General features: G+C 39.5%; 1 protein-coding gene across 12 annotated transcripts in view; it reads right to left on the bottom strand.

Moving 5' to 3' along the window:
- The window catches only part of LOC103534782 (ankyrin repeat and KH domain-containing protein 1), a 118,055-nt gene that overhangs the window by 47,154 nt on the left and 54,307 nt on the right, over positions 1–16,594 (bottom strand). For 7 of the 12 annotated variants that reach the window (XM_030459449.1, XM_030459450.1, XM_030459443.1 and 4 more), the window contains exons 8-14: positions 14,837–15,074; positions 14,420–14,611; positions 12,932–13,041; positions 3,344–3,431; positions 2,615–2,742; positions 2,319–2,462; positions 1,604–1,706 (exon numbers count right to left, since the gene is read on the bottom strand). In XM_030459449.1, coding sequence (XP_030315309.1) covers positions 1,604–1,706; positions 2,319–2,462; positions 2,615–2,742; positions 3,344–3,431; positions 12,932–13,041; positions 14,420–14,611; positions 14,837–15,074 — 1,003 coding nt within the window. Of the gene's footprint in view, positions 1–1,603; positions 1,707–2,318; positions 2,463–2,614; positions 2,743–3,343; positions 3,432–6,969; positions 7,030–12,931; positions 13,042–14,419; positions 14,612–14,836; positions 15,075–16,594 lie in introns of all 12 variants that reach the window. The other 5 variants (XM_030459438.1, XM_030459441.1, XM_030459440.1 and 2 more) reach the window with 1 other exon arrangement.

Below are 16,594 nucleotides of genomic sequence, written 5' to 3'. Positions count from 1 at the left end.
ATGAAGTTCAGCAAAAAATACTAATGCTATCACAGTTAAAGTAGCAGGGTGGGCTCAATACAATGATCACATAGTGTTCATCACAAAAATACCATTTTTCCCCTAAATATCTGAGACACAAAAGAGCTTTGCACACAGTTTTTAAGGATACTTCACCAGCCCACTTTAGGGACTGCTACATCTCTTTCAAAACAGGACAGATTGGTTTCACTGCTACACAAGAGGCATGTCCTGAAACAGAACAACTACATCGCCCTGTGCCAGTTACAACAACACAGCATTGCTAAAACATGCCTAAAGTCTCTGCTGGCATCTGAAATAAGTTTGGGGCTTTTTTTTTTTTTTGTTTGTTTGTTTTTAAAGAGCTATTTCTTAAATTACAATCATCTTTTCACAACTTGATTATGAGACTTTAAGCTTATAAACTTAGTCTTCTGGCTCAGTATCAATTCAATCTCTCATTGATTCCCATGCATCACAAAATGTACTTCCAGAACACTAACCCACTTTGCAGTACCACTCCCTGTTTAATGGCAAGTGCACATGTGCTGGTATATAGCTTTTTTCCTGTTTTATTTGAAATTGCATATTCTACTCAGTTGCCTGGTACACATTTTTATAAAATCCATAATATCAAGTGTTGCACATCCTAGGAAAACAACACAGTAACTGCAGTTGAGAAGCCACACACATGGTATAGATGCATGGAGACAGTTACACCTGCACACTTGAGCACCATGAGGTACACAATTTTTTTCTTTTTATCATTTGTGTCCCTGGGTTTTTTTGTTAGTTTTAGGAAGCACTGAACACTTCCAGAATAAAGTATTAAATAAAGTAAATAATAATTAATAAGAATTAAGTAAAGCTAGGTAATAGAGCTTTGGGTGTTTCATATCCCTGTCTAAAACTGAATCAGTAGGAGCTGCAGTTTGTAACTTTCCCCTGACAATCTGCTCCTGCTTCTAAGCTGACTTAGCAGATTTTGTACCAGAGTAACTGTGGCTGGAAACAAATTACTAAATTTGCCTTCAAGTGACTGCAAAGCATTTCCATCAGTCAGTTCAGCCATGTTCAAAGCAAAATCCCTGATGTTCTGATTACTTGCAAGACTCCTGTTACTAATACAAGAAAAATTCTCACATAAAGAGACATGCATTGGCATTTTACAACAGGTTTGCATTGCTACTGCAGAAACAGAAAAAGGTTGCTGTATTAAGATCATTGGATAATAGTTGCAATTATTCTAGATAATCAATGCAGAACACCCTAAAGTTAACACCACACCTAAAGTTTATTAATGTGTTTATCAGACTGCACTATGGCAGTTACTACAATAATTTCCTTCAAAGAAATTAGAGTAAGCACAATTCTAATGAATTAGAAAAAGCATAATAAAATTAGCATAACTAGTTTTACTATACTGTAAAATACAGGAAGATGTGCAAAAACTATGCACTGCATCAAATCTTTTAAGTCCTATTTCAGTAGAGGTGTTGAAGAACTGATGAAGTGGACTACACTATGCATAAGCTCTAATAAAATTGCCCCCAGCCTATCAGTTCCCAAATTGCATATATTCTCCAAGTGGCTACATACTAACCTTTCACCACTCCCAAGAGAGGTGGGGAGTTCTCTTGAGGGGTTCTGTCAGGTTCCTGGGGAGGTACAACCATAGCAAGTGTATGCACTGGTACACGTGGAACCTTAAAACAAAGCCACAGACATACACTCAGATAAAAAAAACACCTTTTGAATGGCCTAGACCTTAAAGCATGAATACAAAGATGAATTTGAGCAGCAGGCCTCCATTCCACTCCTCCCAAACTGTGTGCACTACTATGCTGCCTCTGTGTCCCGTGCTATTTTACTGTGGATTATATGGCAAACTGTGTTATCTCTTCACAAAATCCCAGGCTCTGTAGCCTGGAAAACTGTTTATATCTTCAGGCTTTTAACCAACTAACTCCACTGGAAAGCTACCTCTCCAGATTGAAGAACTCTCAATTTAGACAATCTATTACAAAAACACTAGAGGGGTGCTGTCACAAGGGTTTAGAATAGTTGAAACAAAACGGTGAGCAAACACAACTAGAAAATATTCTTTTTGGGTTTGGACTCCCCCACCGAAGGAGCAGAAAAAGGAACAAAGCTCCTGAACCCTTCAGGACACTTTCTCACTATCCATTTTTTTTCAAATGTGTAGATTTTTTTTCAATTGTTTCCACTCTATGTCCACATCAGAAGTTAACTACTAAGCAAATACTTCTTTGAAAAACATTCATGGTGATATTTTAAAAGAATTTCTTACGCCTTACCTGAGACTGATCCTGAGATGGAGGTGTGAGCTGAGACAAGTCTGCTGCAGGAACTGACAAAACATTGTTTGGGTAATCCAGCAAGTAAGAAACAACATTTGTATGTCCTCCTTTGGCAGCTTCGATGAGCATTGTTGAGCCATCCTGAAATGAGATGTTGGAAATAAAAACACCCAGATTAATTTTGCTGCCCAGCAGAGCACGCAAGATATGAATTTCAAATTACACATTTACCACTAAATCAGCCACTTAGTTCTTTCAGTAGCTGTGAGAAATCCCTGGTTAGAAGGGAATACCTTGAGCCGATGAGTAGGATCTGCCCCGTGAGCCAGAAGCAGCTCAACCACTGCCAGGTGGCCTCCTGCACACGCCAGGGACACCACCGTGTGGTCATTATTAGCTGTAGCCCTGTTCACGTTGGCACCTAGGAAAAGATCTCAGAATTAAACACCTGGAAACTACTTTTAAAAGGCAGTAGCAACAAATACAGTATTTTCTGGAATGGAGATAGACTTTGCTATTCTTCCTAACTCACACACAATTCTAGGGTAAAAACAGACACTGAATTTTGAATAACTGGATGTGGCTTCTGCACATCTTTGTCCTAATTTGTAAAGACAAGGCAGTAATGAGAGTAACTGCGCCTGTAAGTGGTTAGAGAGAGGAAACAGTCACAATTTTTACATTTTCATTCTATGCACTTGAAAGTAACACTGCATGGTGCAATATTTACTGTGTCAGTCAGTCAGCACTTTGTGTTTTTTCTGAAGTAGGAAGTGCTTTTAAGAAACCAAAAATATCTGCTGTACTTCAAATCTACTTATGAACCTATACAAGAAGTAGGAGAGTAACTAGCAAAGTATTCATTGTGTCATCAAGTACATGAAATTTTAAAAAACTTAATGGTTTGAAAAATGCTCATACACAAATAATCAGAATAATTTTGAAGAAGGATCACAAATACACAGAGTTGTGAAATGGCATTTTAAGGTTTTTTTAATTGGTTATTTAAAGCAGTATTTTACCTTTGCTAATAAGGAATTGCACAGTGCATAAGTGACCAGCTCGTGCAGCCTTCATTAGTGGGGTTCTCCCACCCTCGGACTCATGCTCCTGTTGTAAAGAAGAAATAAATGGGAAAAATCATACATTTGTTTCAGCATTTGCATCAGCTCATGATGGGACCAGAATTTCGGGTCTCAGTAGTAGAGCCATCTATGCTGATTTAATAAACAGGAACTGAGCAGAATTGATTTTCTTGTTATGCTAAATACTGAATCACACTGTCAGAAAGCATTAAGACCACATCCACACTATTATCACACAAAGAGGTTTTCCTACTGCTTTTTATTTTAGTGTTCAAGGGCATACTTGAGAACAGTAACATCTTGCTTCTTCCTCAAAAAGGGATAATGATTTATCACAAATACCACCCACCATCAGGAATTATACAAATAACTACAAACTGATATGCAACAGTTCTGGGAGCTGCCACATGCTGCATGCCAGACTTAAAATTGCAGAAATGCCTGAAGTGCAGACAACATTTTGAAAACAAACTGAAGAGGATTGGCAATAAAAATGAGGCAAATCACCACAGGTCACAAAAAGTCTCTGAATAAGAAGACTGGAGAATAAAGCAGAAAGAAGACAAAAGGATGACACAAAGCAACAAAACAGGAAGGAGCAAGAACAATTTTCTAATGTTAAAAATATCTGAATATTGGAAATCTGTGGTTGGACACAAGTGCATTAGCTAAGTTCAGAACTAGAAAATTTGTCTGCTAGATAGACATGATCAATACCACAAAGAATGCTGAGTAACACATATCAACCCTCCCACAGCAACAGAGGGAGAAAACAGCTTCTGGAAGTGTTTGTATTTGAACTCTGAATATTCAGTGCTATAATACAATAAAACTGTGGGGTTTTTTTAAATTGAATATCTGGGAAGCCAAGCTCTAAATTCACTATTTAGTCCTGGAACTGTATGTCTGACAGTGAAAGTGAACATTTAGTACTCAAAGTGCTAATACTGCTATTTACAAATATAAAAGGACAAGAATAGATTGGACCAAACAAGTCAATTCCAATGGTTTCAGCATTCCTGAACACTCTCATATGTCCCTTTGACACATGGCTTGCTTTGCTTGCAAGCTGCACCTTAAGTTAGCTCCCTGTTTGTACACTTGAAGGACAATTCTCTTGACTGGATCTTCTTCTCTTGACTTATCCCAAGCAGAAAATATAAACCAATCCTTTAGTGTAACAGGGGTTACACTACCCCTCTCCTATGCACTTTGAGAAGAGTGGAAACATTCTGCTCCTGTGCCTTCCCTTTGTACAGTGTTTTGTATCACTGCACTCACTGCTTCAACACTGAACACTACAACTCTACATCAGTGCTCCCTTTTCTTTGGTTACTAGGTAGTAGTGCCCACAAGCAGATAGGAATCCTGGCAGACTCACTACTGAATTCACCTCTTCTTTTATTTTTTTTGGTTTTTAATAAGTATATCCCACTTCCTGGGCAAACAACTGCTTAGCTGTTTGTAAATATATGTATGCTTTTGAATTATCTGTGTGTCAGAAATATTAGCAAGACACGTTAAGTATGTGGTGCTGTGATGTGCAAGAACTGGCAGGATGCCCTTGAGCTCTGATGCTTACTCTGGTATTTGGAACAGTTTCTGATTCCTCAGCCACTGCCAGCAGAGCATAAAAAGCCAGATGCTGCTGTTTGCCTTATGAACAGTAAACCCCTGGTACTGCTGGCAAATCACTCACAAAGCAGCTATGGATGCAAAGAACAACTGAACACCACTTCACTCACTGAGTGAACCAGAACAATACTGCCCAAACAATTTAATACACATTCCTTACCCCCCCACTGATGCAGCAACAGAATTTATTGTAGGTCATCTTAGCTATATTATTCAGAATAGTGAAAAGCCATGCTTTATAGAACTCAGATAAAGCATTTCAGATAACTAGCAGTAAGATACCATTATTTGCAGAGCTCTCTATTCCTAACAGACATTGTCACTGTTGAAGTCTTCAACGTGGATGTCAGGAGGTTTCCTCATTTAAATGCAATGCAGTTATTCTGCTCAGATTAACCAACTGTCACTTCATCAAGCAGGAAGGATTTGATCCCATTATACCCTTCAAATATACTATTATACACTTCAAATACTTGCAGTACCATACACATCATCACTTCAGTCAAACTAAACCATTTGTGTGTCCACCTGCTGCAGATCTTCAGAATTTATTGCATTCTGATGGTATTTTTCACATTGGAAGATAGAAATGCCCATTGTCAAGACTAAATTAATTCTATGACCTGCACACTCTCTTTAGGCCTAATAAAGGCTAGCAGATAGCATCAACTCAAGCTTGAAGGGAAAAAAAATCTAAAAGCAAAATAAGAAGCTGAGCCAGCACAGTTTGTCTATTCACATCCTTTCTCTTACATAGAATGACTATAAAAATTTCAAATAATTTTGTTTTGGGTTTTATTTTGGTTTTTTTTTAACTGTAGTAATCAAAATCATAAGCAAGAACATGAAAACTGCAAGAGCATCCCCCATCAGCTTTCCAATGTGCTGCTTTTGTGTAGTAATAATATGAAGTATAAGCAAATGCTTATTTTCTAAGAACAAAAACTAGTGAGGAATACTCTCCAAAGAGAATTTCCCCAACTATCTGCACTGTAGGACTCACCACAGTATCCCATCTCTCTTCCCTGCTCAAATCCTGAGAAATACTGCAATTAGTATTATCAGAAAGAAGTATAAAGGAGAACATCTGTATTAGCTTTGACTAGAAAAGCATTGTCTAAACACTTGAGAGATCTGCCCTCCTGCTAATTCTGCTTGAATAGAGTGTTCACAAAGAATTTCTGTAGGTTTGTGTACCAGATAGGAAGAAAAGGGACAGCATTGTCCAAATCAACTAAGAATTTACATTATCTGCACCTTACATTATCCACTAGGACACAAGGAGATGAGAATAGTCAGTAACAATTATCTTTTCAGACAAATTCATACTTCAAAGAGTAGAGCAAAAGAAGCACCATCATAAGCATCTTACAGCAATCACTGATACTTGTTTATTCTTGATTTTGAGTTCTCTATTACAGGCAATTCTAAGACCAGCTATTAACTGTTATTCTAAGTAAAACCATTTAAACAAAGCTTTGAATGCAAGAGCCCAACAGTTCTTAACAGCATGCCACTTGATTTTCAAGACTGAACAGCTATCAAGAGATGCAGTACCTGAGCAGTCACCAACCTAATGGTTCCACGTAACCTCCTGAGATAGGCAGTAAGAGGCCCCTAAAAACTCAACTGGCCCTCTAGTTTAAAGGAAGTATCTGATGGGGAAGAGAGTACAGGAAGGCAAACAAGTACTACCAGGTTTAACACAGCTGCTTGTGCTGAGAGATCCCCTGAGGGCTGCTCTTCATGAAGGGCAAGATACTGCTTTTTAAAAACAGCAAAAGAGAAAATGCAGGACAGAGATGGTATGTCCAGCCTGTACAGTCAGACTTTGTATTTCTGAAGAAATTTAGATGCCTTAAAAGCCATGCTTGTCCTTAGCATGTATCCTGAGGCTGCAGCTTACAAGCATCAAAGGCCAACCTCACCTGATGCTTGCCCGGCTCTATGCCCTCCAAAATAGTCTTCTTTAAGTCCTCCTGCTTGTCCTGCGGAAGGAAAAAGAAGAACTCACGGCTCTTGTTCTACAAATAAATCATGTTCTTGGTCATGAAGACCTGGAATGAGAACTTTAATAGATCAGAGTCACTGAAAACTCTCTTGCTGGAATTAGGCAAGCAAGCACAAAGGTAAGACCATGCAAAGCTGCTCTCACCACAAGTCACTCAGCTTCACAAAGACAGCAGAAAGGTCATACACATCAGCTTGTTAAATACAAGATCACTTTTTTCACTGACAGCAAAAGTGAAGATTTCATTGTACTTTGCACCACCCAGAGACTGAAACACAACATCCAAAGAGGTACAAAAATAAGCTTTGTGTGCCCTACAACCTTTTGCTTCATTTGTAGAAGCCTCGGGGCCAAGCCTAAAGAGATCTGAAATCCCTGACCTTCCCCTGATGCTTTAAGGAACAGCATGGGAAAATACGAGGGCTTCTTAGGTCCTAATGACAACAGAGTGGTAGCCACAGCATGGTCACACTCAAATCCATAAAACACAGGCTAATTGTGCAAATGTTTAAATGCTGACTTACCCACACTGCATCCAACGTGCAGTGTGCTACACAAAGAGTTTCTAATTAAGGAGCCCCGATGGTGTGAAGGATGTTATCAGCAGAAGGCAATGATCTCTTCAGTGATTAAACATCTGTCTATAAAAATACTTCGTCATAGGGGAAGGATAAAGAGGTGGTTTGGCAGGCTTGGTTTGGGGTTTTTTGCTGTTTGTTTGGGTCTTTTTTCTTGTTTGATTTGTTTTTTGTGTACATTTTTGTTTGGTTTGGGGGTTTTTTGCAACTAGAGTTACCTGAGTGCCAGGTAGCCAGTTTTATCATTTTAAGAAAAGCCTCACATCAAATTTTAACATGTAAAAAGAGCTCTGGAAAGAGCCTGACAGTGTAAAATGAGAAGAAAGCAAGACAAGGCAGCCCTAAGGGGTTCTATTCCCTCTCCCTACCTCAGCACAAAAGCACCCATAGATCTTGTAGTAGGAAGGTAAACTCTAGCATTAGACCAACTCCTCTGTGCAGCAGAGCTCATGCACAGCTGCAGGGCAGCCCAGATTAGAAACCCCCAATTTCAAACTCTTTTCTGTACTTCCCAGGTGAGAAAAGCTGGGATCTTCTTGCTGTCCAAAAAAGAAAAAACAAAACAAAAACTATACTGCTTGTTTTCAGCTACACTACAACAGGCAAAGATGCAACCACCTTGTCAGGAGCAGTCTTGCTTTCAAAAGGGAGACTGGAATCTCCACTATGCAGCATTTCATGCAGGTCTGATTCTACTCTAAAAGCAAACAGGCATCCAAAAAGACACTTAGTTTAAAGAAAGATATACAGCAGAAAAGCAGGGTATTACCTCTCATAAATATCAAGAACACACTTTGTGAACTTTAGAATCCTTAACCCTAGTTCCTGGGGGAACATACACACACCACACCTGTCTTGCTTCAGACAACATTTGACATGAAAGTAAATGATTGTAAAGACATAAATAAGGAAGGAAAAAAAAAAAAAAGAGAACTCTTATAGGAAAAACAGAAGTCTCCTCTCACCTTTGAGATACAACAAATCCTTGCCACACAGGTAAATAACTGTATTACTGAAGTGTTGGTTATTTTTCCCTGAAGCTATTAAACCATACCACTTAGAAAAATAATTTTTTTACCAATTCAGAGTTCTAACCTCCAAAATTTTTCTCCCATTAATCACAAAGCCTAAAGTAGGTGTTTTGTCCTCATACATTTTGTAAACAAGTAAAATTTACATTTGTTCCAATGGCAGAAGCTCAGACTCAGACCCTGAGAGCCCACAGTCCTGCAGGCAATAAAGGAACTGGAATGTGACTAAGGCACAGATGGGATCAGAAGCTGAAGTCTTCAGATGTGCCTCTCATGAAATCATTCATACACTTGGCTAAAGCAAAGTGATTTAAAATGCATCCATTAACAAGGACAGGAGTAGGCCTGCCAAGCTACTTTTGCTGCAGATTTTGACAGAAGCATGAAAGGGACATAGGAAAGACAGATCACTTATAGAAGGGCATCAGAAAAGCATCAGAATAATGGGTAACAAGACAGACTTCATAAATTGTCACAAGAAGCTCCAAATTCAGCAAACTATCCCAAATGATTGAGCAGCTCTCCAAAAGATGGAAAAAGATGACTGTGTACTCTGATACTGCTCTTTTCTGGTCTTAAGTTGCTACTGCAGACTCTTAAGGAAAAATCAACCACAACCTGAAGAAAGTTCATCTCTTGACATATATTTTTTTTTAGTTCTCCTGGTTCTTTTTAAACCACATTCCTTAAGGAAACTTAGAGAGCTCAAGACCTTCAGTGGTTCATGAAATGAATGATATTTGGTATATCAGTGAGATGATCAGTCCCTGTAAAGCAAGAGTTTTCATTTAATACTTGCAAGAAAATCATCCCTTTTGTGCTGAGGTGTGGTGGCAATAATCAGGCAACACTCTACTGGGAAACAGAACCATTTATCATACAATGGTCACAGAATGGTTTGGATTTGATGGGACCTTAAAGTCCAACCCCATTCCATGTGCAGAGACATCTCCCACTACATTAGGTTGCTCAAAAGCCCAATCAAATCTGACCTTGAACTTTTCCAAGGCAGGGACAGCCACAGCTACCCTGAGCAGCCCCTTACAATGTCTCCCCACCCTCACTGTAAAACATGCTCAAAGTTTAGCTCAAGGTTCTATTTTAGGATGGAGAAGACAAACAGAACATGAGCAACACATGGGAATCAATTCAACAGGATGAGTTGGGGAACTTCAGCAGAGTTGGAAGCCTTTGGTTTTCATGAGCACAACACAGACAATGCCTCCCAACAGAAACATCCCCAGCTCTCTGGGATCTGGGGAACCCAAACAGAAGAGGTTTCTCTTCACAACTACAGTCTCAAAGTCTGCACCTCAAATCCCACTCAGTTCTGGCCTCCTGGCAACTCAAGAGAAACCTGTGAAGCCAAGAAAAATTTGTGCTTTTAAGGCAAATTATATGCTTTCTAAATCATGGAATAAAGGGTCTGAACTGCACTGATTGCAAATTTTGACAGGTAGTGTTTATCCTTCCTTTAACTCAAGAGCACTTGGGGAAGAAAGATCAACTTTCCTCCTCAAACCAAAAAAAATCCTCAAAAAAACATGCTCCTCACCATCCTGGTGTGGAAGAAAACAGAACATGTGGGTGGCAAACAAACCCATGAAGTAACAACAACCAAATCCAGCACTGGCTACATCTCTACAGGAAAATAAAACAGGACTGAGGGACCAGTTCAGCCATTGGATCACTGCTCATTCACTCTGGTTATTCCTTCTCAGCCTCCCTGGCACAGTGCTGCCCCAGTCAAGAACTACAAGGGAGGAAAGTCCCCAATGGACAGCATGGAAAATGGGACAGCAAGTTACTTACTGAACCCTCAAAAACCTCAGCCCACAATCCAGGGCTGTTGAATGTGCACTCCTGGTGTTACCAAACCACCAGTCTGGTGGCTACCTGTAACCACTGCCATTCCTCAGACAGAGGTACAGCCCCAGGCTCAGAGACCTGACAAGACCCAGTGCTGCCCAGCACAGATGTGTTCAATGGGTGCTTTTTGTCCCTGCAATCAGCTCTCAGGCCTCTTATTTTACTGTTTAAGACACAAGCAGTGTTTTCCTCAAAAAGTGCTTTGCAACAGTGTAAGATGCTGTATGTCCAGCTCAATGGCTGTGATATAAACCCCAGGGATAAAGGTTTCCAGAAAACAGTGAAACATCAATGAAAGACTGAAGTTGGAGGATGAAACAAGAATGAAAGGCAAAGGGAGACAGACTTCCATTTGCTGTGTCTGAACACCAGAAGGAGAGCAGAATTAACTAGCCAAAGACAGACCAACCAAAGGTGAAGGTCCAGGTCCATATTCAGTTCCCTTCTCCACCTACATTACCTGGGACAACTTGGTGACACTGCCTCATGTGATTTAATGACAAGTGAAATCTAGAAGAATAATTTTCCACACTGCTGCCAAAGAAGCCTTTTCATACTCCAGCAGTAAGGCAACATGCTTCAGAAACCTTCCTCAGAAGAGTTAAAGATTAAAAAATCTATTCAAAACAGCTTACAACTTCTAATGAAGCAAAGCAACACAGAGTTTCAAAAGCAAAGTGCTTCAAACCTGAGGTACCTGCCAGAAGCATTGCTGCAGGATTTTTTATTTGCAATCAGAATTCAAAACTGGTAGACTTCTATGGCTTGTCTCCCTTTCATGTGCAATTTCCCTTTGCTTCCTTACTACATTTTTCTTGACAGCTCCTCATTTTGACTGGCAGCACAAGAAAATGCAGTAAAATGAAACTTCAGAAGGTATAAGATTTTTCTCAGCAATGCTGATCAGAACTAGATGCTAAACACCCCAAGCATGGCTCCCCTTAGTGATGAGAGGAAAACATTAAAATGACACTAAAAATCTGAAGTGACTTTTAAGCAGCACCCTTGCATGTTTTTACAAGGTTCTGCATTGCTATGTTTGTTTGGTTTAGTCTTTGCACCTCACTACAAGACACTTCATGGTTTATACCTTTTTTTAAAAGTACTTCAATATTTTTAAACACCCAATAAAATCTCAAAACCAATCCTGCCTCTACTAAAGTGCTGAACTTTCAGTACCCACCACTGAATTATCCAAAGTGCAGCAGGTGTAAACACACACACACACACACACACACATCCACACCTCTGTTAACATCATCTTCCTCCCTGGCAGGAACACAGGAAGCAGAACTTCACTACATTAGAATGAACAAGGCCTGAAAAGCTGTATATTCAAGAAGAGTGGAATTCACAGTCAAAGCTTTTATTTATATCCATAAAGAAAATTAAAAAAAAAAAACCAAACTTCATTTAAGACTGAGATTGAAGTAACTTCATTAGAATGTTGATTGATCAGGTTCAACAGTAGATGTTTTTTATATTCTTATTGTTTAAAAAACCCTAAAATATCCAAGCTAAACCCCACTCCCCAAATTAAAACAATACACACAAGCAAAGTGTGGAAAAAGAAAGTGGAAGAATAGTGGGAGAAAAAAGAAAAGAGCAACCAAAAGAAAAACCTTTGTTGATTATGCCTTATTAGACATAATGCTCCTAAATGCCTTTTTACTGCTTAAAAGCCAAAAATATACTATATGCCTATAGCTGATGAAAAGAAAGTTTTAGGTCTTACACTACATTGTAGCAAAAAAGTGGAGATAATTTTGTAAATAGAGCAGTTATGAACAAATGCATTACCAAAAACAAACACTGTGAAAGCAGTATGTTAAACCCAAAACTTACAGGAAATAAAATAGTTCTAAAGCAACAGAAAGAGATTTTATTATAATGGTCATTTAAAAGGCATTGCTTAGTTTGTTTTTTTTTTCTTTTGTATTTTTAAAAAGTGTTCACAGTGTTCAGAAACTAAAACTGTAACAGGAGAAGTATTAGCACCTAATATTAAAACATTTTAAAGCCAGGGCAGTGGAGTAGGCAAAGTCCAATACACAGAGTCTGAGAATAATAAAGCAGCACAATGAATAAAGGCAATACAGAAATATATCCTGCTAAACAATTAAAACTTACAGATTGCACAGAAATGGGAATCATCAGCTGTCACAAGTGTAAGCTATAGCTAAAACTTTTCACTTATCAGAGGAAAGATTACACAAAAGACATTTTATTTCTAGACCAAACTGAGTATGCAGGCTTTTTAGTAAGTTTATTTCATGTCTCTTTTCACACCCATATATGAATTTAATTGCTAAAATCATACTCCTGTTCTCTAAGCAGCAAAGCTTTGGTATACAGTTTGAAACCCAAGAACTTTTCCCACAAAAGGCAGCATAAATCTTACCAAATCAGCACCAGCTTGAAGCAACACATCTGCAACATCAGTGTGTCCATTTTCACAGGCATAGGTTAAAGCTGTGTCTCCTGTTGCTGTGGTGGCATGGACATTAGCTCCTAGAAACACAGCAATTTGTCTTATTGGACACCACCTTATCAAGTATTTCATAGGAGATAAACACAGAAATCAAGGCACTTGATTTGTAACAACAGCTCTATCCTATTGACCACAGGCACTGCTCTCGTGGTAACAACTGTTCTTTAGGCAAAAATACTCTGGGGGAAGCCCAGAAAAAAGATGAGTGGCAATCTAAGCACTTGAACCTATATGCTCACTCATTCCTATGGTCCCTGCAATAAAGATTTCAGTTGTAACACTAAATAAAAGTGAATCCAGGCAATAGTCTAGACTCTCTCTTTGACAGAGAGCTGCACACCAAGGGAGGCCAAACAAAATACTGGTTATTGAGTCAGTATTAATACTACAGGAGTACACACTCCTACAGCTTTCATTTCTTCCCCGCTCTTTAAAATCAATTGCTTTAAAATCCTTTTGTTGAAGTAATTTCACTAGCTTTACATATGCCAGCTACACAGAAACACTGCATGGTTCTTGCCAGGTAATGCATTATTCTTCCCCAAAAAATGAAAATGTGATCAGATATTTTCCTGTTTTGAAGGTGTGAGTTGTATTTAGAGGCTCTCTGATACCAAAACAAGACTCCTCAGTTAACTTCCTACATTATCAAAGGTGAAGTGCAAGCAGCATTCCAAGTGAGCTGGTGATGGGTGTCACATGCTGGTGTCACTACACAAAGAGACACAGTTGTTACTGTCCCTCGGGGAGCAGGGAGCTTTACTTTCTAGAATTACAAATCCATACAATTTGATGTTTATTCTTAGAAAAGAGCATACAAATAAATCACCTCCCATAACAAGGAAGTTTTCCAAAATGCAGCTCCTTGAAATTTATTATTTTAAGAAGCATTACTCCACTTTAGTCTCTACCAACTTTAAACTGACAGATGGACACTCAAGTGTCATTTTCCCCTAAATCCAGCAAGACTTCATTTTTACTACTGTATAATGTAGTAGTAAAACAATCATTATAGAAATAAGCACATTCCAGAATCTGTCTTGCACATTATTTCCCAGGGCACAGTTCCTAAGGTACTAGTTATTCAGGGAGAATGACTGCAGAGAATCAAAGCTGAAGCAGCATATAAAAACGCATTATCTGTATTAACCTTTTGTCCTAAATGCAGTTAACTGGAAACAATGTTCCTACTGAACATTTATAGGCAACAGAGAACAATGCTCATTAGGGCACTTTCCTCTGTGGAAGTCTTTTTTTTTTTTTTCTTCTTGCAAAAATATCTGAGAATACAGTTTGCTGTTACTGCACTGCCACCATCAAGCCCAGGTACCTTCAATATTAGGTAGAACATCATGTCTACAATATCTGTGGGCTAAATCATTTGCACTGTACACATACCTGCTGCCAGCAAGTATTTCACCAGTTCAAGATGACCCTCTTGAGCAGCTTCCATCAAAGGTGTTGAGCAACCAAGTTCTATATCAGCTCCTGCCTTAATAAGGAAGTCAGCTACTTCAGAAAAGCCTCCACAACATGCCAGAGTAAGAGCTGTCTCCTGTGTTTCTTCAGTCTGTGCATTTATGTTTGCCCCTAGGAAATAAACCAGCTGTTATTTTAACCAACCAGACACAGGGTAGGAAGGGTGAATGCCCATCACCTCCACAGTTTGGATGGGTCAGCTTTGCTCTGTAGTTACAGCTAGGAGCAATGAAAAGCTACATGCTACATCAGAGGAATTTGTACAAAATATTTAATGGCAAAAAGTCAACACTGCATTCTTTATAATGAACACTCAAGAAGTGGCAGTGGTCTCACCTTGTGCCAGCAGCAAGGCTACCATCTCTTCATGGCCTTCCCGGGCTGCTTCCATGAGAGGAGTATAACCTTCATCATTAACTTCCTCCAGGTTAGCTCCTCTTTCAATAAGAAGAGCTGCTAACTCCACATGTCCACCACAAGCAGCCAGAGTAAGTGGAGATTCAAATGAATCTGCAGGCATATTCACTTGAGCACCACTGTCTAACAGCAAACGTGCCACTTCCACGTGTCCATCCTGCAGAGCAACAGTGAACACAAAAAACAAGAACACTTGGAGTCATTTGATGCTGTGGTGGCAATCACTATCATACTAGCTCTGAAAATTATGTAAGAAAGAGTCTTTTTACCTATGGTGGTTCAATTTATGATGTAATTATGGTAGCACATGGATTAAACCGACATTTAGGTTTCCATCTACATCTAAGACAAACCTGACTTCAGAAACTGGGACCCAAACTTGTGATACTTTGGAGAACTGAAACAGATTGACTTGAATCAAAGCATTCTCCTTTTATTTCTCTGTGGAGAGAAAACCACTTGCTGCCTTGCATACTGCAGCTACATAGTTATCAGGTGCATCACCTTGGTCACTCCCTCTGCCAGAGAAATATGGGGTTCTTCCAGACCAAGTAAACTCGCAGACAGCTTTGACAATTTAGAGTCTAGTATTCTGACACAGTGGTTCCCCTGGGATTTGACAGTAAAAACAAGAACAGCTAACACAGAGCTATAGAAAAGGGAGCAAGAGAGATATCAAAGGTGCAACTCCCAGCAACACTTTAGTTGGCCATCAAGCAGGCAGTAAGTACCCTGCCAGCAACAATGCCTGCAAATTACAGAGAGGCTGCTGCTCTCAGAGAAGCTGGCTAAAAGCCAACAGCCACCTCACCTACCTAAAGGCATTATCCTAGGTGTGGCACTCTGTCCTGACCTAAACACACTAGAACTAGGAGGCTCTTACAATAGAACTGGTAAACAGACACCTCAGCTTCCTGTGTTTGCAGCACTCATTACAAGGAAAAGAGTGAAGACTTGGAAAAGTCACAATAATTTGGTGGGATGGTTCCCTTCTGCAAGCAACCCACACAATTTCATCTTCCTAAAGCAAGACATTTCATAGCCTCCTCCAGGGCTCAGGCTGTACCAACAGGAAAGCAAAAAAAACCCCCAAAAAAAGACTAACCCTAAACAGAATACATTAGTCATGCTGCAGCCTCCTTTATATGGCAGCATACACCCACTGCAGCTGTGTCCTTCTGAATTTCTTACTGACACTTGGTTGCACTTTGAGGGTGACTATTCAAGGATACCATTACCATCTCACTATTGGAAGACTCCAACACAGCTTGAGATGTTATAACCTGACCCTGGTCACTTGCATCACCACCTCACAGCTGCACTAAAAGAACACTTGATCCTCCAGGCTCTCAGAAGGCTGGAGAAACACTGCAGCCCATCTTCTAAGGATCACAAGCTACTGGGAGCAAATGGAGTTTTCCTCAGTTTGCTGTGCTTCCCATGAAAACAAGGTCCCTGTTCTTTCTTCAAAGAAGTTCCCCAGCTCAAAGAATAGATAAAAGGGTCACCTACGGTCTGGACAAAACCAGTTTCAATACATACTCTTTATTAAGATGAAACTCTTGGAAGGTTCTTCCTCAGCAGCTGCTTTGAAATTATACCACTTGCCCAAGGACTAAGAACTAAACTACTTTTGACTGACCATTTTATTTCAAAATAAAAACCTCACAGGCACTG

The sequence above is a fragment of the Calypte anna genome, chromosome 13 (genome assembly GCF_003957555.1).
Source record: "Calypte anna isolate BGI_N300 chromosome 13, bCalAnn1_v1.p, whole genome shotgun sequence".
Taxonomy (NCBI): domain Eukaryota; kingdom Metazoa; phylum Chordata; class Aves; order Apodiformes; family Trochilidae; genus Calypte; species Calypte anna.
Note: the sequence above shows the minus strand (reverse complement) of the source record. Positions and strands in the feature narration are given on the sequence as shown.